Raw genomic sequence first — 20,286 nt, 5'->3', positions numbered from 1 at the left:
ACCCGGGTTCGATCCCAGGCTGTGTTACAACTGGCCATGACCGGAAGTTCCATTGGGCCAGCGCACAATTGGCCCAGCATCATCTGGGTTATGGGAGGTTTTGGCCGGGGGGGGGCTTTAATTGGCTTATCGCGCTCTAGCGACTCCTTGTGGTGGGCCGGGTGCCTGCAGGATGACCTCGGTCGTCAGTTGAACAGTGTTTCCTCCAACACATTGGTGCAGCTGGCTTCCGGGTTAAGCGGGCGGGTGTTAAGAAGCGCGGTTTGGCGGGTCATGTTTCAGAGGACGCATTACTCGACCTTTGCCTCTGCCGAGCCCGTTGAGAAGTTGCAGCGATGAGACAAGATCGCAATTGGGTAGAAAAAAATGTATAATATTATGATATGAGGAAACATACTAACAGTAGTATTACAGTAGTGACGGATATTCCAAGGCTGAAATGTTGAGTGCAGAAAAATACATTACTGGGTCCAATGCAGAGGGTGAGATTTTGAGATATAAATCAGAACAGTGAATAACGGAAATTAATAACGGAAATGAATAACGGATATCTATTATGAGCTGGGAAATACAGTATATTATACAATATTATGCCAGCAGTTTTTTATTTGTGATTCATTGATTTATTTCCTGTAACACAACAATTCACCATAACACATAACACATTCACCATAACACAACATAACCCGTCCTTCAATCTTAGTAGACAAGCTCCTGGTGCTTAACAGTGAAGCACTGCAAGCCGCAAGGTCAGATGTCAAGGTTAAAAATTCAGGCCTCCTGAGTCACTGTTAACCTCCCTTACTAATGGAAATGTTTCAAATGAAGAGGCAAGGTGCAAATGGTACATTTGACTCACTTCTCTTCTAGTGAGCACACAGGGGAGAGAGAAGCTGTGACAATGACTGTAAAATGAATCATCACAAAGAGCAAATAGCAATGTGGGGGTGAGATGTGTGATGGCACACTTCACTTTGATTTTTGTTCTTCACTCTTCCTTTTGGCCTGATTTTTTTCCCTACAGTAGGCTAGATCACCCCGGCTTTCACTGTGATACGGAGTACAGATTAAATGGGAGAACTTGAAATGATCTATGAATTGAGTATGTAAAGTAACCAATCTACAAAATATCACACCCTGGTCTAACGTATGGATCGAATAACACTAACAGGCACATATATTAAAAAACGTTCAGCCATTAAGCCATGGAGAGAGCTGTGGATTTGTCTGAGCCAACAAATCAGCACCCACTTTGGTTTAGGAGGCTATATGACCACAAATACCATAGAACAGCAAGGACGCCTCTGCCTGACAGAAAACTGATAATCTATTGGAAGGTTGGAGTTAATTAATGAAGGGGAGAATGGGCTAACCAATGACGCCAACCCCAACTCACACCCTCAGTCACTCCTCCGTCCTTTGAGGCTCTATTATAACTAAGTTTAGACTCCCCCCCTCACTCTGCACTGGTTCTATATATAGGCCCCCCGGACCATCTCTTGATAGCCCCATCAGCACTTTCACCCCCCATCCCCCACTTTTACTTTTACTTTTACCCCAACCTCAACCCCCCCCCCCCCCCCCCCCCCCCCCCTCCAGCCCCCCCTCAAAGATCTGCCATCCAAGCTCAGGGTGGATTTCACACTCCCTGGGATCTGAGTCCAGCCACAGGTCTGAGGCACCCTGGGATTTGTAAACTTCTGATTAAGATTAACCTGCAGCCTTCATCTCCTACTGGTATTACTAGACCTCCTTGAACATAAGGATTTAAAAAACTGGGTGAGTGGATCATGCCATCAGCTTGATTTTACTAACCAATTGCATGCATGACTTGGCCGTCAACGGCAAACTGGAAAGCAAAGACAGTTGTGCAAAATCTTCACCTATAGCATTAAAAAAGAACTGCACTTGAGAATTGAAATTATGTTTGAAGACCTTGACTCAATAAGGAATGCATTATTTATTCATTTATGGGATATAAAGTGCTTTTGAAGGCATGGTGAAGTGATCTTGATGTTCATTGAACATTTTTAGAATTTGCCCATCACTCAAAGACGCAGGCAGGCTCTGAGAGAATGTGCTGACTGCTCCCCTTTGTCCAACAGCACATTTTATATGGTGTGCAAAGCCTGGAATACCCAGCTGGGGAGGTGAAACCTGAGTGCTGGGGTCCTCAGCTGGTGATAATTTTACAGGGGATTTACAAAGTCCTCCCCCACAATCCCTTCTCCAATCCACCCACATATCACCCCTCAACATCTTCATTTTAATTTGGGGAAGATTAGATCATTCTCTTGACAATTGTGCCAATGTGTATGTGTTTGTATGTGAGTGTCCATTGCGTCTCACACATCTGATAGTACACTGACGCCACTACTCGACGCTGAAAGGTCTTGGCTGAAAATAGCTCTGGTGGATTAGGTTACAGTCAGTCGATGTGATGCGAAGTTTGCCACAGAGTGGGTCTTCAAGAAGCTGCAGACTCTCAGTAGGTACAGAACAGTATGGCTTAAAGGAGAACTACAGTATATAGAAAGGGGCTCTGTGAGACATAAACATGATGGGCGGTGTGGTGCTTGTACTGTATCCCAACTGAGATCTTCCATGTCTTCAAGCTTCACCTAGCAACCTAGACTACAGAGTTCCTGTGTCAGATTTCTTCATACTTTAAGAATCTATGATCACAGCCATGTTCATCGTATCCATCAAATTGGATCGATGTGTTTACTGCAAATTGGATTTATCTGAAAGTCTTGGTAGTGTGTGCTCATCAGCTCATGAAGAGGAATGTGTTTACTGCAACCACTGTAGGCATACAGAATACTCTGTGTTAAACCTTTCTAATTCCTAGAGTTGTCAGATCAAACAAAACAGAAACTTACAGTGGGCTATATGTTTTCTCACGGACGGACATCTCTTGGCTCGGGGAATGTTATGGATCTGAAGCCACTCTGAACTTGGAAAAGGAGCAGGGTGCAGTCTGCACGTGTTCTTCATGCCCTCAGAAGCATGGCCTCATAAGTGTGGGTCCCAACATAGTGCAATGGTTAGAGATTATCACTAGAGGGACTCCCCGATCTCCTCTCTCTGTGCTGCCTTTCCACAATTATTTTTTTCTGCTATTGAGTGGCTATAGAGAGACTATATATACACATATATACAGTACCAGTCAAACGTTTGAACACACCCACTCATTCAAAGGTTTTTCTTTAAAAAAATATATTTTATACATTGTAGAATAATAGTGAAGACATCAAAACTATGAAATAACACATGGAATCATGTAGTAACCAAAAAAGTGTTTAACAAATCAAAATAGATGTTATATTTGAGATTCTTCAAAGTAGCAACCCTTTGCCTTGATGAAAGCTTTGCACACTCTTGTTATTCTCTCAACCAGCTTCACCTGGAATGCTTTTCCAACAGTCTTGAAGGAGTTCCCACATATGCTGAGTACTTGTTGGCTGCTTTTCCTTCACTCTGTGGTCCAACTCATCCCAGACCATCTCAATTGGGTTGAGGTCGGGTGATTGGGGAGACCAGGTCATCTGATGCAGCACTTCATCACTCTCCTTCTTGGTCAAATAGCCCTTACACAGCCTTGAGGTGTGTTTTGGGTCATTGTCCTGTTGAAAAACAAATGATAGTCCCACTAAGCGCAAGCCAGATGGGATGGCGTATCACTGCAGAATACTGTGGTAGCCATGCTGGTTAAGTGTGCCTTGAATTCTAAATAAATGAAAGACTGTGTCACCAGCAAAGCACCCCCACACCATCACACGTTGTCCTCCATGCTTCCTGATGGAAACTACACATGTGGAGATCATCTGTTCATCTACTCTGCATCTCACAAAGACACAGCGGTTGGGACCAAAAATCTCAAATTTGGATTCATCAGACCAAAGGACAGATTTCCACCGGTCTAATGTCCATTTCTTGAGTTTCTTGCCCCAAGAAAGTCTCTTCTTATTATTGGTATCCTTTAGTAGTGGTTTCTTTTGCAGCAATTTGACCATGAAGGCCTGATTCACGCAGTATCCTCTGAACAGTTGATGTTGAGATGGAGATGTGTCTGTTACTTGAACTCTGTGAAGAATTTATTTGGGCTGCAATCTAAGGTGCAGTTAACTCTAATGAACTTATCCTCTGCAGCAGAGGTAACTCTGGTTCTTCCTTTCATCATAGTGCTTGGTGGTTTTGCGACTGCACTTGAAGAAACTTTCAAAGTTCTTGAAGTGTTCCGGAATGACTGACCTTCATGTCTTAAAGTAATGATGGACTGTCGTTTCTCTTTGCTTATTTGACCGTTCTTGCCATAATATGAACTTGGTCTCTTACCAAATAGGGCTATCTTCTGTATACCACCCCTCCCTTGTCACAACACAACTGATTGATTTAACAAGGCACACATGTTAATTGAAATGCATTCCAGGTGACTACCTCGTGAAGCTGGTTGAGAGAATGTGAAGAGTGTGCAAAGCTGTCATCAAGGCAAAGGGTGGCTTCTTTGAAGAATCTCAAATATAACATATATTTTGATTTGTTTAACACTTTTTTGGTTACTAAATGATTCCATATGTGTTATTTCACCGTTTTGATATCTTCACTATTATTCTACAATGGAGAATGAGTAGGTGTGTCCAAACTTTTGACTGGTACTGTATATATATATATAAGCTAAATCCAGACATATTATACAGTAGCTTGGTATGTCCTGTGACCTTTTCTAACTTCCTGTTTATATGTGTTCTCAGTCTGCAGTCATGCCTCATGGAACACCTGCCCCACCTAACAAGCGGAAAAAGCCCTCTAAGATCATCACTGACCTGTCACATGTCACTCAAGATGGTAAGGCACAAACATGTGAGCTCATAAACACAACACATTGCATGTACAAAGGTACATTGCTCACATATTAAAAAAAGATAATGAGATCTCCCAAAGTTATGTGAGAGACCGCACAGTACCATACATTCAATTCTGCTCAGTAACATTTATCAATATGAGCCTGTGGTATTATCAAGAGTAACATACTGAACTAATTGGTAAACCGAGAGGGCAGGCAGGGGGACACTTGTCAAAGAGGCTCCTCCACATGGATACACTTAACATGTCCTAATGACTAGCGCCCTGTCACACACACAAACATTTATCGCCTAGATTTCACAGCACAAATACGATATGTCCTTTATAATCATCGCAGTAATGGTTTACTCTCCCCTCCCTCTCAGCTGTTAGGATCCATGCTTCATTAAACAGCGATGGCATGATGATTTTTAATGAAAGTTATGACAGGTGTTTTTCCTCTCCATCCATTAAGTGCTCCAGATCTTCGTGCAAGTAGATATAGTAGTCTCCGTTGACATCAGTAAAGTGTCAATTTATGCTACCCTTTCACTTCAGTTGTGCTGTGCACTTCATACTTTTTTTGTATAAAGTGTCCTGACAGATGTAGCAATAAGGCCTAAGCAGAAAGCTGTGTTTTAACAGCAGGTTCATGTTTATTGAGATAAATCTAGTCCTTAACGCAGAACTGAGCGAATTTTCGCAAGATGGGCCAGCTGCAAAGTTCAAAGAGACTATATTGTAAAAAGTTATGAAATGAATTTAAGGTTAGGGTTAAGTATATTTGTAAGAAGTGTGATTAAGGTTGGGGTTAAAGTCCCCATGCAATCTTTGTCATTTTATTTGGAAATCATCACTGCATGTCTAATAAATCACAGTGTGTGTTTATTTAATGAAAATAACTCCACAATATATTTTTGATCATGCATTTCCCTGAGACTCCTTTGACCTGTGAAATGCTCAGTCTGATCATGTGGGCGTTAGGAAAACATTTGAAGATATTTACATAAAATCACGTTTTTAACTGCATTGCCCCTTTTAAGGTTAGGGTTCGGTTTAAAATCAGATGTGATGAATTTGTGGCTGTGCTAGCTAGCTTCAGCATTCAAACGTATTCTCCCCCACCAGAGAAGCCACGTCTGTTGTAGCTTATAACAGAAATAGTCAGAAATGAAATTTGAATCACATAACTAGTGTTTACTTTTAATGTCAACATAAAAATGGTACTGTCAAACATTACAAAATCGTAATGGCACAAAAGTCATTGAGACACAAGCATAGTCCTTTTGAACTGCAGAATTTATTGCCAGGAAAACAAACAGGAATGCTAAATTATTAAATCCACCAAATTTAATCAGAGTTGATGCGTGTTTATCTAGTGACAGTTCCTGCAATGGAAAAGGGTGGCAAGAACTTCTTAGCAGGAACTAAAAGGATGTCATGTTGAGAGGATGTGCTTAGTCAAAACAGTGTGGGATGAATGTTCTCATAACAAAGTTCTAAGTCCTGATGGTGCTATGTAAATAATCAGCTGCTATCTGAAAACCTGTTTTTTTGGTGGGTTTTTTTACACACAGAGAACATTTTACATAAGAGCTTACCGTAGATAGATAGATAGATAGATAGATAGATAGATAGATAGATAGATAGATAGATAGATAGATAGATAGATAGATAGATAAAGAACAAAGCAAAGAATGATCAGGCTACTACAAAAAAAAGTATAAAAGACACATATGTATTATATTAGTACTATAGCCTACTGTTATATAGGTATTGTATTATTATAATGTGCTCCAGAGCGTTAGAATTGTTGTGGAACGTCTTCCCTGTGCAGATTGAAGACTTTCTCCCTTCACCCATCCTCTCTGTTTCAACACCCTGTGACTTCTGACCAATGGATCATAAGCACTGAGAACAGAACAAATATAGACAACACAGACATGAAAACGACTCAGGCCTTACCTCATAAAGCCATAAAGCCTCAGTCAGAGTCAGGCCCAAACTCGGGGATGAGCTGTTCTCTGCTCTCTCTCCTTCAACAGGCACATTGTTGAAGAACAGCCAGTTCATCTTTGGGCAGAGAGATTTATGAATTTTCCACCGTAATGATACCAAGAATCTGAGAGCATCCCCCTCCTAGGCAACCATCTGCACCGAGTGTAATTTCTGCTGAGATGTAGAGATCACGTCACACCCACACAGATGTGTTTTCTAGATGAAAGATGATGCACGCAAAGTACTTAAACATTCATTCAAACAATGCTAAGCAAACCGTAGATACCACAGGTAAGATTCTTTCTGCACAGGGAGATACATTACTGAGTGTATTTTTGTATCACACTGCAGACATTGTTGAGTCCAATAATACAAGTTTGAACAATTGCTGTGGCAGAATAATTATGTTTTTGATTTATCCTGGAAACCTGGTCTACAAGTTTAACGGAATAGAGCCTTATACAGTATGTTCAGACAATATAATGTAGAGAAACAACAAGAGAAATGAATAGACAGTGTGAACATTTCTCATCTGCAGAGTATGAGTCAGAGCCTGAGGCGTCAGAGTTTGACCTGGGGACGAAGATCAAGACTCCCAAGGACACCATGCTGGAAGAGCTGAACCTCTTCACCAACAAGGGCTCCAAGATGTTCCAGAGGAGGCAGAAGCGTGTGGAGAAGTTCATATACGAGAATAACCCTGACCTCTTCAGCAGCGAGTCTATGGTAAGAAAAAGGAGGTCAATCATCCAAGTCAAAATTAAACACTTGATATAACAATAATACATGTTAGTATTATATATAGTTCATGTAGAAATTCTGTCCAAAGAGCTTGAATGTAAAACAATTGCAGTGAAAATTGGCAATGGATGAGGGAAGGAAGTACAACCCATGGATAGATAGGGAAATGATCACAATGTTGAGGCTATCAATGTATATCTCAACAACCACCCAGGTTGGAAGCTTGTCTTACTTGTGTGTTTCATTTCAGGAGAACTTCCAGAAGTTGGTCCCCAGCCTGGGTGGCACAATGATGTTGGACGCTACTGGCCACATGGTGGAGAAGAAGGCAGGCCCTCCTGTGCCCCCTCCCAAACCAGGCAAAGATGGGCATGGTTATGGTCATGGTCAGGGACATGAGCATGGTCATGAGCATGGACACCATGGACATCATGATGATGTTGCTCCAGGAGAACATGGTCATGGTCAGTATCCGCTCATATCAACTCACGAGATTAGAACAAGTGATTTTGGAATTAATGGAGTGCAGTGCAATCAATATATCAGATTTTGCCTGACTTGATTTTTCCTGGATATTTATTCCAAAGAGGATTGAACATCATGTGATAGAATATCTGGTTTCCTGACTCGCTGTTTTCTTCCTACAGGTAGTCATGGAGTAGAGGTGGCCTTAGACAAGGCCAAGAAGAGGCATGATTATGTCCCCTCATACGTATCACCATGGGAAAAGGCCATGAAGGGCAACCAGGAGCTGACATCCAGCATGAGATATCATATGCCAGGCCCCCATGCCCACCATGATCTGCCCAAGTTCAAGTCCTTCAACAGGTACAGTCCCCTCTATGCTTTGCTTGGTTGACTCCTTAGCATCTAAAAAAATATATATATATTTGAAAAGAGTATGAAGTAATGGAGCCCACCCATTTACTCTCAAACTCAGACTATTTGTATTGTCCGTCCATGTATGTGACACACATGTACAGAAGTTGCCTTAGAAGATTAATTTAACTTATTAGTCTGATCTTCTTTTGTTGCCCATCACTCTATCTGTCTTAGGAGTGCTACACCGTTTGGGGGCTTTGATAAGGCCTCTCAGCTCATGACCTTCCAGCTGCCAGACACCCATGAGGTGGCCCATGATGAGCCTGAACTGGCTGTAGTATACCAGCATGAGATTGGCGCTCGACCCTCCTTCAACCGCACTCCTATAGGCTGGGTGGGGAGCGGTGAGCCCAGCAGCATCCACATCGAGTTGGACACCATGCCCTTCGATGGGGAGACTGACGACCTGTGAATAGCATGCCCCACAGACCCAGATGTGCAGATAAAGACCACGCACAAATATATACAATTACATAAACAAAAACCATCACTTTTTTTTGAAAGGTTTTGAATGCAGTCAGCTTTTCCTTGGGTTGAATTAATTAATAGGAAAGTGTGTATGAAACGAACCACGTAGCTCAATATTGGGCTCTTAATTTAGACAGAGAGAGACAGAGAAGGAGACAAAGTAAACACAATAGACTACCATAACTCTGATTTATGCTTACACTTATTTTTTCATGATGATTCATTTAAGGAGCATAGTATATTGTGCAATCACACTACAAGTATGTAGCTTATTCACAAAGCAGCAACATAACATATGTCCATGAGGAGAACAGGTAAACTCAACGGAGAGTTTGAGTATTGTTTAGCTTTTCAGCATGTTGATGTGACTCATTGCTCATCAGGACAGCCACACGTTGTTCATTTAGCTTCTAGCCTTCTACCATCATGGCTTTTACTGTATTTCTGTGTTTTTTCCTGTGTTTCTATGCCGCTTTCACATTTGACAGCTTTGTCAAGCCCCTGCAAATCCAAACCATCCTAGGACGCATGCAGTAAGCATGAGGTGAGGTGTGTTCATTTCTGTTGAGTGATAGAGATGATGTTCTACTGCATCACCCACATTTTCTCCTTAATAAACTTTTTCCAATTGTAGTTTGCATCTGTTATTCTTTGTATCTCGCATGTGTACAGTGTAAGACTGACTATAATCTTCAGTGGAACGAATAGACAGGAGGCCAGTCTAACGTGTGGGGACCCTCTTTAGGAAGACAGTGATGTAACAGGGATGAATTTCAAAGGAACTTTACCTGTGACAAACACCTTAAAAATGTGAAATAAAATCATCAGTCAGTGTCCCCTTTTTTCCTTCTCAGTCCGTCCCCCTGTGCCAAACACTTGGATTTCACCTCTCAATACGCCAAGCCAAAATATCGCGAGCATTTGGTTGCCTTGGCTGCAGCGCAGGGTGACGCTAGAGGAGGTTTGACTGGGGTTTAGCGGCAGAGCGTTTCACTCAAGTCCCTCAGGACAAGGGACAAGGCAACAGCGGGGTTGAAAAGGTAAGTCGGCTGTCCACAAACTTGATACCAAATGAGAAATTGGAAGGATTTAGATAAAATTACCAATTTAGAACACGACTTAAGTTATGGAACATGGACAAATGCAGGCTGCAATCGCGTGTAGGCTAAATGCACGCCAGTCCTGTGATACATTGAGAGTGACGTTCACCATAGGGATGCGTTGCAAGAGGATGCTCTGTCTGCACCGTGACCACAGCACATTGGATTTCGACTTCGTTATCTAACGGTCTCTCTTGATTATTTAGACTGCGCACACGCAGCCACATGCACGCCATACCTTGTACGTTGTTTGCTTCTGCCAGATATTTAACTTGCGTGCACGGTGTGTTAGCATTGATACAGATTATCTCCAACGGCGTTTACCAGTTGAAATCAAATCAAACGTTATTAGTCGCACACGCCGTTTACAGCAGGTATAAAATGTGCAGCGAAATGCTTGTGTGCTAGCTCCCTCAACAATGCAGTACATTAGTCAATAACAATAATATAGTATGCCTAGTAATACTGGACTGTATTACACGGTATTTATACATATAAAGTGGGTAGTGTCTTCATATCACGCTGTGGAATAAATAGAACCGCAGGGTTGACTGTGTGTGTGTGTGTGTGTGTGTGTGTGTGAGTGAGGGAGAGAGAGAGAGAGAGAGAGAGAGAGAGAGAATTCTGAGTATGTGTGGGTGCATGTGTGTAAGTTTGTGGGTAAGGGTTCAATGTGTTGGTTGTCAGTGCAAATCATCTCTAAGGTGCAGATAGTCTCTGAGGTGCAAATAGTCTCTGTAGGTGCTTATCTGTTCCGGTAGACATCTAAGGTTAGCTGTTCAGCAGTCTGATGGCCTGTTGGTAGTAGCTGTCTTGGAGCCTGTTGGTCCGAGACCCAATGCTACGATGCCACTTGCCAGATGGTAACAGAGTGAACAGTCCGTGGCTCGGGTGACAGGACTCCTTGACAATCTTTCGGGCCTTTCTCAGACACCACCTGGAGTACATGTCCCAGAGGGCAGGGGGCTCGAGTGATGGGCCGTCCTCACCATCCTTTGTAGAACCTTATGGTTTAGGGTGGTGCAGTTGCCGTACCAAACGGTGATGCCTGAGGTTGAAGAGGCACTGTTGCGCCTTCTTCACAGCGGTAATGGTGTGATTGGACCATGTCAGGTCATATGTGATGTGCACACCGAGGAACTTGAAGCTTTTGACCCTCTCCACTGCAGCTCTGTCGATGGCAAGTGGCGTGCTCCCCCTCCTGTTTCCTGTAGTCCACGATCAACTTTAGAGGCCACTCTGGCAGGGCTCTAACCTTTTCCCTGTAGGCTGTCTCGTCGGCACAAAACATGAAACATGACATAATACAGAACATTAATAGATAAGAACAGTTTAAGGACAGAACTACATCAATTAGTGATTAATGATGGTGCTGGAGTTGTGTGTGGCAAAGCAGTTGTGGGTGTACATAGAGGACAATAGGGGACTAAGCACGCACCCCTGGGGGCCCCCCATGTTGAGGGTCAGCGTGGCGGAGGTGTGTTGCCTACCCTCACCACCTGGAGTCTGCCTGTCAGGAAGTCCTGGATCCAGGAAAAGGAGTGATTTACGGCTAAATTGTTAGCTGCATCTACTCCGCAACTCGGCAAGCGTTGTTGATTTAGATATAGCTAATGCATTCTATATGGTACTTGGTGTTATGAACACATACTAATCAAGGTACGTGGATAAGCATGGAAATAGTTTCTCTTGTCTTGTCAACCTGCCTCTCCGTCTCAGACTCAGTTGCTGACATAGCTCCTGTACCCTAAAATAATGTCATCCTGTTTTATCTTAAACATTTCAACAACAAAAATGCATGTCGTCCTCACGCGTGCCAGATGTATAATTTTTTTATCCTTGTTTGATTCTATCATTGATCATAATGGATGAATTGATGCATGTCATTTCACACACACAATAATGCAGAACAGTGTAGTAATGCTGTGTCACGACGTGTTACAGTGTAGTAATGCTGTTTTACGACATGTTACTGTGTAGTAATGCTGTTTTACGACGTGTTACTGTGTAGTAATGGTGTTTTACTACGTGTTACTGTGTAGTAGTGCTGTTTTACTACGTGTTACAGTGTAGTAATGATGTTTTACTATGTGTTACAGTGTAGTAATGATGTTTTACGACGTGTTACTGTGTAGTAATGCTGTTTTACTACGTGTTACAGTGTAGTAATCATGTTTTACTACGTGTTACAGTGTAGTAATGATGTTTTACTACGTGTTACAGTGTAGTAATGATGTTTTACGACGTGTTACTGTGTAGTAATGCTGTGTTAAGTGTTACTGTGTAGTAATGCTGTGTTACGACGTGCTACAGTGTAGTAATGTTGTGTCACGATGTGTTACAGTGTAGTAATTATGTTTTACTACGTGTTACAGTGTAGTAATGCTGTGTTATGACATGTTACAGTGTAGTAATGCTGTGTTACGTCGTGTTACAGTGTAGTAATGCTGTTACGACATGTTACAGTTTAGTAATGCTGTGTTACGACCTGTTAGTGTAGTAATGCTGTGTTACGACGTGCTACAGTGTAGTAATGCTGTGTTACGACGTGTTACAGTGTAGTAATGCTGTGTTACGACGTGCTACATTGTAGTAATGCTGTGTTACGACGTGTTACAGTGTAGTAATGCTGTGTTACGACGTGTTACAGTGTAGTAATGCTGTGTTACGACGTCCTACAGTGTAGTAATGCTGTGTTACGACATGTTACAGTGTAGTAATGCTGTGTTACAACGTGCTACAGTGTAGTAATGCTGTGTTACGACGTGCTACAGTGTAGTAATGCTGTGTTACGATTAGAGGTTGACTGATTCATCGGAATGGCCGATTTATTAGGGCCGATTTCAAGTTTTCATAACAATCGGAAATCGGTATTACAACAATACTGAATTAACACTTATTTTAACTTAATATAATACATAAATCAAATCAATTTAGCCTCAAGTAGATAATGAAACATGTTCAATTTTGTTTAAATAATGCAAAAACAGTGTTGGAGAAGAACGTAAAAGAGCAATATGTGCTATGTATGAAAGCTAACGTTTCAGTTCCTTGCTCAGAACATGAGAACAAATGAAAGCTGGTGGTTCCTTTTAACACGAGTCTTCAATATTCCCAGGTAAGAAGTTTTAGGTTGTAGTTATTATAGGACTATTTCCCTCTATACTATTTGTATTTCATTAACCTTTGACTATTGGATGTTCTTATAGGCACTTTATTATTGCCAGTGTAACAGTATAGCTTCCGTCCCTCTCCTCTCTCCTCCCTGGGCTCGAACCAGCAACACAACGACAACAGCCACCACATAGAAGCAGCGTTACCCATGCAGTGCAAGGGAAACAACCACCCCAAGGCTCAGAGCGAGTGAAGTTTGAAACGCTATTAGCGCGCGCTAACTAGCCAGCCATTTCACTTCGGTCACACCAGCGTCATCTCGGGAGTTGATAGGTTTGAAGTCATAAACAGTGCAGTGCTTGATGCACAACGAAGAGCTGCTGGCAAAACGCAGGAAAGTGCTGTTTGAATGAATGTTTACCCGCCTGCTTCTGCCTACCACCGCTCAGTCAGATACTTAGATACTTGTATGCTTGTATGCTCAGTCAGATTATATGCAACACAGGACACGCTAGATAATATCTAGTAATATCATCAACCATGTGTAGTTAACTAGCGATTATGATTGATTGTTTTTTATAAGATAAGTTTAATGCTAGCTAGCAACTTACCTTGGCTTACTGAATTTGCGTAACAGGCAGTCTCCTTGTGGAGTGCAACAAGAGAGAGGCAGGACGTTATTGCGTTGGACTAGTTAACTGTAAGGTTGCAAGATTGGATCCCCCGAGCTGACAAGGTGAAAATCTGTCTTTCTGCCCCTGAACGAGGCAGTTAACCCAACGTTCCTAGGCCGTCATTGGAAATGAGAATGTGTTCTTAACTGACTTGCCTAGTTAAATAAAGGTGTAAAAAATATTTTTTTAATCGGCTCCCCAAAATACAGATTTCCGATTGTTATGAAAACTTGAAATCAACCCTAATTAATCGGCCATTCCAATTAATCGGTCGACCTCTAGTGCTACAGTGTAGTAATGCTGTGTTACGACGTGCTCCAGTGTAGTAATGCTGTTTTACGACCTGCTACAGTGTAGTAATGCTGTGTTACCACGTGCTACAGTGTAGCAATGCTGTGTTACCACGTGCTACAGTGTAGTAATGCTGTGTTACGACGTGCTACAGTGTAGTAATGCTGTGTTACGACGTGCTCCAGTGTAGTAATGCTGTTTTACGACCTGCTACAGTGTAGTAATGCTGTGTTACGACGTGTTACAGTGTAGTAATGCTGTTTTTACGACGTGCTACAGTGTAGTAATGCTGTGTTACGGCGTGTTACAGTGTAGTAATGCTGTTTTACGACATGTTACAGTGTAGTAATACTGTGTTACGACGTGTTACAGTGTAGTAATGCTCTTTTACGACGTGCTCCAGTGTAGTAATGCTGTGTTACGACGTGCTACAGTGTAGTAATGCTGTTTTACGACGTGCTACAGTGTAGTAATGCTGTGTTACGACGTGTTACCGTGTAGTAATGCTGTGTTACGACGTGTTACAGTGTAGTAATGCTGTTTTACGACGTGCTACAGTACAGTAATGCTGTGTTACAATGTGTTACAGTGTAGTAATGCTGTGTTACGACGTGCTACAGTGTAGTAATGCTGTGTTACGACCTGCTACAGTGTAGTAATGCTGTTTTACGACGTGTTACAGTGTAGTAATGCTGTGTTACGACGTGCTACAGTGTAGTAATGCTGTTTTTCGACGTGCTACAATGCAACCTACTTGAGAAAGTTGGACGGCGTTTACACAGTGGAATAGTTTTGCTACATAAAGTTGCTTTTATGATGCAAGGCGAAGAACAGAGAAATTAGACAGTTGACAAAATGATGGATTTAAAAAATATAATTTGAAGACAGGTGAATAAAGATAGAATAACCTAAACTTGTGTGCCTATGATGACCTGTGGGTGCGGAAAATGGTCACCTGGGGGATAATATGCCCTTGTCTAGGCTACTCTTCACTTCCCCTTAACAGGGCTCTGTCATCGGGAAAAGTACATACAATTACATGCAGCTCTTCTGTCATCCCATCCGTTTTCAAAACATACAGTATTTTGCCCAAGTGGCAAGTTATTGAATTGACTGTGGGAGATGCTGCATGTGTGATTTGGGTGTGAAAATTCACCCCAGTAACATATGGTTCCCTAGCACCCAAACTGATGTGTGAGTGTAGTACTTATATAATCAACCATGGAATTTTCTATATTATTTAGCACAGTCAGTGTTTTCTTACATAACATGATTGTAAATCTTTTTTAAGCCTCCACCGTGCAAGTCTCTGCTTTGTTTTCTGCTGATGAAGAGAAAATGACAGGATTTTATCGTTTCGTACAGTTGAAGTCGGAAGTATACATACACCTTAGCCAAATACATTTAAACTCAGTGTTTCACAATTCCTGACATTTAATCCTAGTAAAAATGTCCTGTCTTAGGTCAGTTTGGATCACCACTTTATTTTAAGAATGTGAAATGTCAGAATAATACTAGAGATTCATCACATTCCCAGTGGCTCAGAAGTTTACATACACTCAGTTAGTATTTGGTTGCATTACCTTTAAATTGTTTAACTTGGGTCAAACGTGTCAGGTAGCCTTCCACAAGCTTCCCACAATAAGTTGGGTGAATTTTGGCCCATTCCTCCTGACAGAGCTGGTGTAACTGAGTCAGGTTTGTAGGCCTCCTTGCTGTTTTAGTTCTGCCCACACATTTTCTATAGGATTGAGGTCAGGGCTTTGTGATGGCCACTCCAATACCTTGAGTTTGTTGACCTTAAGCCATTTTGCCACAACTTTGGAAGTATGCTTTGGGTCATTGTCCATTTGGAAGACCCATTTGCGACCAAGCTTTAACTTCCTGACTGATGTCTTGAGATGTTGCTTCAATATATCCACCTAATTTTCCATCCTCATGAAGCCATCTATTTTGTGAAGTGCACCTGTCCCTCCTGCAACAAAGCACCCCCACAACATGATGCTGCCGCCCTCGTGCTTCACGGTTGGGATGGTGTTCTTCGGCTTGCAAGCATTCCCCCTTTTCCTCCAAACATAACGATGGTCATTATGGCCAAACAGTTCTATTTTTGTTTCATCAGATCAGAGGACATTTCTCCAAAAGTATGATTTTTGTCCCCATGTGCAGTTGCCAACCATATTCTGGCTTTTTTTTACGGCGGTTTTGGGACAGTGGCTTCCTCCTTGCTGAGCGGCCTTTAAGGTTATGTCGATATAGGACTCGTTTTACTGTGGATATAGATACTTTTGTACCTGTTTCCTCCAGCATCTTCACAAGGTCCTTTGCTGTTGTTCTGGGATTGATTTGCACTTTTCGCACCAAAGTACGTTCATCTCTAGGAGACAGAACGCATCTCCTTCCTGAGCAGTATGACGGTTGCGTGGTCCCATGATGTTTATACTTGTGTACTATTGTTTGTACAGATGAACGTGGTACCTTTAGGCGTTTGGAAATTGCTCCCAAGAATGAACCAAACTTGTGGAGGTCTACAATTCCTTTTTTGAGGTCTTGGCTGATTTCTTTTGATTTTCACCTGATGTCAAGCAAAGAGGCACTGAGTTTGAAGGTAGGCCTTGAAATACTTCCACAGGTACACTTCCAACAGACTCAAATTATGTCAATTAGCCTATCAGAAGCTTCTAAAGCCATGACATAATTTTCTGGAATATTCCAAGCTGTCTAAAGGCACTGTCAACTTAGTGTATGTAAACTTCTGACCCACTGGAATTGTGATACAGTGAATTATAAGTGAAATAATCTGTCTGTAAACAATTGTTGGAAAATTACTTGTGTCATGCACAAAGTAGATGTCCTAACCGACTTGACCAAACTATAGTTCGTTAACAAGAAATTTGTGGAGTGGTTGAAAAACGAGTTTTAATGACTCGAACCTAAGTGTATGTAAACTTTCCACTTCAACTGTATATAAACAGTCTGGAGAGGGATCTAAGGGTTATACTGTAGCTAGGCTAATTGGTTATGAATTGCTGATCTGTTACAACTCAAGATCTGCAGAAGTTAGAAAAACACAGAGAGGCTTAGGCTAGAGAAGGAGAGAGAGTTATTCTATTGTCCTTTCAAAATGAAAAATGCCAGACAGTTTTTTTCCCTTCCTTTGCCCTAAGTGCTTTTCCCAAGTGAACGTGACTAAATCGTGCAAACATGCGTATCTTCTCAACACTCCTTGCGTTGCATAAACAAGTAAACAATAACACAAGCTCTGTGAAGTATGGAGAGAGAGGGGGTGATTAGATTAGTGCATGCTTTGATATCTCTGACCAGCCCCCTCGGCCTCTTTCTCTCTTTCTTAGCTCCCCTTCATCTCTCTCTCTCTCTCTCTCTCTCTCTCTCTCTCTCTCTCTCTCTCTCTCATAGATTAGCTGTGCAAAGTAAATGTGAGTCCTGGCCTGCATGCTAAATTAGGCCATGGATTGTTATGTAAAATTTGGTGATGAATAACTTAACATACGGATGGAGTGTTCCCATGCATTCTTTTAGAGAAAGGGTCTGCGGACTGTTTTGGTAGGCGGTATACTGTGCTTGAAAGTTGCAGGTGCAGCTTCCTGATGTTAGTCAGGAAGGGCCTCGATAAAGCCAGTGTGTTATTAGAGGTCCGAGGATAAGGCCTACTTTTGGATAAAAGTGCTACTTTCTGAGGAGGAACAAAAACAGATTATTGCTTGAAAGAGCTCCCAAGAAAGTGACTTAGATCACTACTCAGACTTCATGGCTCCTGCACTCTGGGTGTCTAGATTCAAGCCGTGATGCTTTCCCCTTCAATTAACCTGGGCCTCAGTGACCTCCATTATCAACCTGGTCCATCCTGGCAGCCAGTGTCCTGTGCAAACTCAGATAAGCAGGAGAGACCACCCCCATGTTGTGATGTGCTATCCCCACCTATTTATAATATAAACAAGCCTGGGAACAGTGGAGCAAAAGCGACATCTCTGTGAATGTCAGAGGGTGATACAATAGGGGTCCTGTGCAAAACAGTACTGTGTCTCTTATCAGAGATTAGAATATAGCCTACTCAGCATCTCCTTTAGTATTGGATCTGTTATATTTCTCCCACCAGTTGGTAAATTGCAATTCTTTGGTCTAACACATCTGAAATATGTGGCCTCCCTTTTCAATTTGTCAGAGAAGTGAGGATGGTTAAAAAAAGGGGGTAAATTAAATTCCTTTCCCAGCAGGAGGCTAGCGAGGCTGGGCTGTACATCTCTATAGGTACTGCTGCTCAGTCTACTGATAACCTGCTCCTACTGCGTCAGGCTCCCATTAGACCCTCTGTGGCGGAGCGAACCAATGCCTGGCATGTCATCCATGGACGCGGAGCCCCTCCCTCCCTCCATCCCTCCCCCTGCACTCTCTGCCCAGGCCTGCTTATTTTCACCCACAGCAGTGGCCGTATGTTTTCTATCAGCTGTAATCTCCAGTGCAGAAATGAAACACAGCTAAGCAGGATTGCCGAGAGGGGACGTGGCAGAAATTAGAGTTGTTGTTAAACAGTAGTTATGCAGACACATCGGGACAAGAGGATGGTCTTTAGATGGTAATGGAGAGTGTAATGCAGAGGTAGGCTCTGGTTCAGTCGCCATGTAATGCCTAATGCATTGAATCTGTGTGTAAGCAGACTAGCTGAGGCAGTCTAGACTGGCCATTATGTAATTAGCCAGTCTCACCCTCCTCATCCATTACCGTTTTACTTTCGCATCAAACTCTTTTCGATCTGTTGTCGTGGAGTCAATCCGTTTTCATTATTCAAGTATCTCAATTATTAGGAGGTCAGTCCACCTGAGCATAGGAGTCTGACATCATTGTTAAATGGATTCAGAAGAGGCTGGTTCTGCCTTGTCACAGCTGTTTTGTGTATGAGGAGGGAAGGAAAGAAGGGGTGCATTTAATGTTCAATGATGCGTAGCGAATGGTGGAGGGACACCTTCAGGCACTCAGGCTTGTGTCTCAGGCGTTGGTCTGTTTCCAGTTCATCTAATAATGCCTTCACAGGCTACACCACAGCTCCAGACGGATCTTATCAGTGGGCCATTGGCCGTTTTTACTAATACAGTTGAAGTCAGAAGTTTAAAACAGAAGTTTAAGTTTAAAAACAAATCAATCCCAGAACAACAGCAAAGGACCTTGTGAAGATGCTGGAGGAAGCAGGTACAAAGGTATCTATATCCACAGTAAAATGAGTCCTATATCGACATAACCTGAAAGGCCGCTCAGCAAGGAAGAAGCCACTGCTTCAAAACCGCCATAAAAAAGCCAGACTATGGTTTGGAACTGCACATGGGGACAAAGATCATACTTTTTGGAGAAATGTCTTCTGATCTGATGAAACAAAAATAGAACTGTTTGGCCATAATGACCATAGTTATGTTTGGAGGAAAAAGGGGGAGGCTTGCAAGCCGAAGAACACCATCCCAACCGTGAGGCACGGGCTGGCAGCATCATGTTGTGGGGGCGCTTTTCTGCAGGAGGGACTGGTGCACTTCACAAAATAGATGGCATCATGAGGATGGAAAATTTGGTGGATATATTGAAGCAACATCTCAAGACATCAGTCAGGAGGTTAAAGCTTGGTTGCAATATGGGTCTCCCAAATGGACAATGACCCCAAGCATACTTCCAAAGTTGTGGCAAAATGGCTTAAGGACAACAAAGTCAAGGTATTGGAGTGGCCATCACAAAGCTCTGACCTCAATCCTATAGAAAATGTGTGGGCAGAACAAAAAAAGTGTGTGCGAGCAAGGAGGCCTACAAACCTGACTCAGTTACACCAGCTCTGTCAGGAGGAATGGACCAAAATTCACCCAACTTATTGTGGGAAGCTTACCCGAAACGTTTGACCCAAGTTAAACAATTGAAAGACAATTTGACCAAATACTAATTGAGTGTATGTAAACTTCAGACCCACTGGGAATGTGATGAAAGAAATAAAAGCTGAAATAAATCATTCTCTCTACTATTATTCTGACATTTCACATTCTTAAAATAAAGTGGTGATCCTAACTGACCTAAGACAGGGAATTGTGAAAAACTGTGTTCAAATGTATTTGGCTAAGGTGTATGTAAACTTCTGACTTCAACTGTATCTACAATAATTAATGGAGACAAAATTACCCCTA

At 42.2% G+C, this 20,286-nt stretch overlaps 2 protein-coding genes across 3 annotated transcripts in view; both read left to right on the top strand.

The window, feature by feature from the left end:
* Positions 1–1,600: 1,600 nt before the first annotated feature.
* On the top strand, positions 1,601–9,567 carry LOC110527765 (myozenin-1). 2 transcript variants are annotated; one of them, XM_021609269.2, is made up of 6 exons: positions 1,601–1,779; positions 4,755–4,848; positions 7,382–7,569; positions 7,835–8,048; positions 8,232–8,412; positions 8,641–9,567. In XM_021609269.2, exons 2-6 carry the CDS (start codon positions 4,764–4,766, stop codon positions 8,876–8,878), a joined length of 906 nt encoding a protein of 301 aa, XP_021464944.2. In that variant the 5' UTR covers positions 1,601–1,779; positions 4,755–4,763; the 3' UTR covers positions 8,879–9,567. The 2 variants fall into 2 exon arrangements, with proteins under 2 accessions (XP_021464944.2, XP_036839380.1); XM_036983485.1 differs by lacking the exon at positions 1,601–1,779 and adding an exon at positions 2,426–2,488.
* A 344-nt stretch (positions 9,568–9,911) lies between these two features.
* LOC110527734 (inactive ubiquitin carboxyl-terminal hydrolase 54) overlaps positions 9,912–20,286 on the top strand; it is a 116,038-nt gene continuing 105,663 nt past the window's right edge. Inside the window, exon 1 of the mRNA XM_036983445.1 lies at positions 9,912–9,974. The gene's annotated coding sequence lies outside the window, so the exon portion shown is untranslated. The remainder of the gene's footprint in view (positions 9,975–20,286) is intronic.

Source organism: Oncorhynchus mykiss, chromosome 1, assembly GCF_013265735.2.
Source record: "Oncorhynchus mykiss isolate Arlee chromosome 1, USDA_OmykA_1.1, whole genome shotgun sequence".
NCBI lineage: Eukaryota > Metazoa > Chordata > Actinopteri > Salmoniformes > Salmonidae > Oncorhynchus > Oncorhynchus mykiss.
The sequence above is the reverse complement of the archived record's forward strand: the minus strand, read 5'-3'. Positions and strand labels throughout refer to the sequence as shown.

Bases quoted from the DNA above. Each gene is read 5' to 3' on its own strand.
- LOC110527765 (XM_036983485.1), top strand. From the start codon at position 2,441: ATGCGAAGTTTGCCACAGAGTGGGTCTTCAAGAAGCTGCAGACTCTCA. The intron at 2,489-4,754 runs GTAGGTACAGAA...ATGTGTTCTCAG, and splicing joins CAAGAAGCTGCAGACTCTCA to TCTGCAGTCATGCCTCATGG. The intron at 4,849-7,381 runs GTAAGGCACAAA...TCTCATCTGCAG, and splicing joins GTCACATGTCACTCAAGATG to AGTATGAGTCAGAGCCTGAG.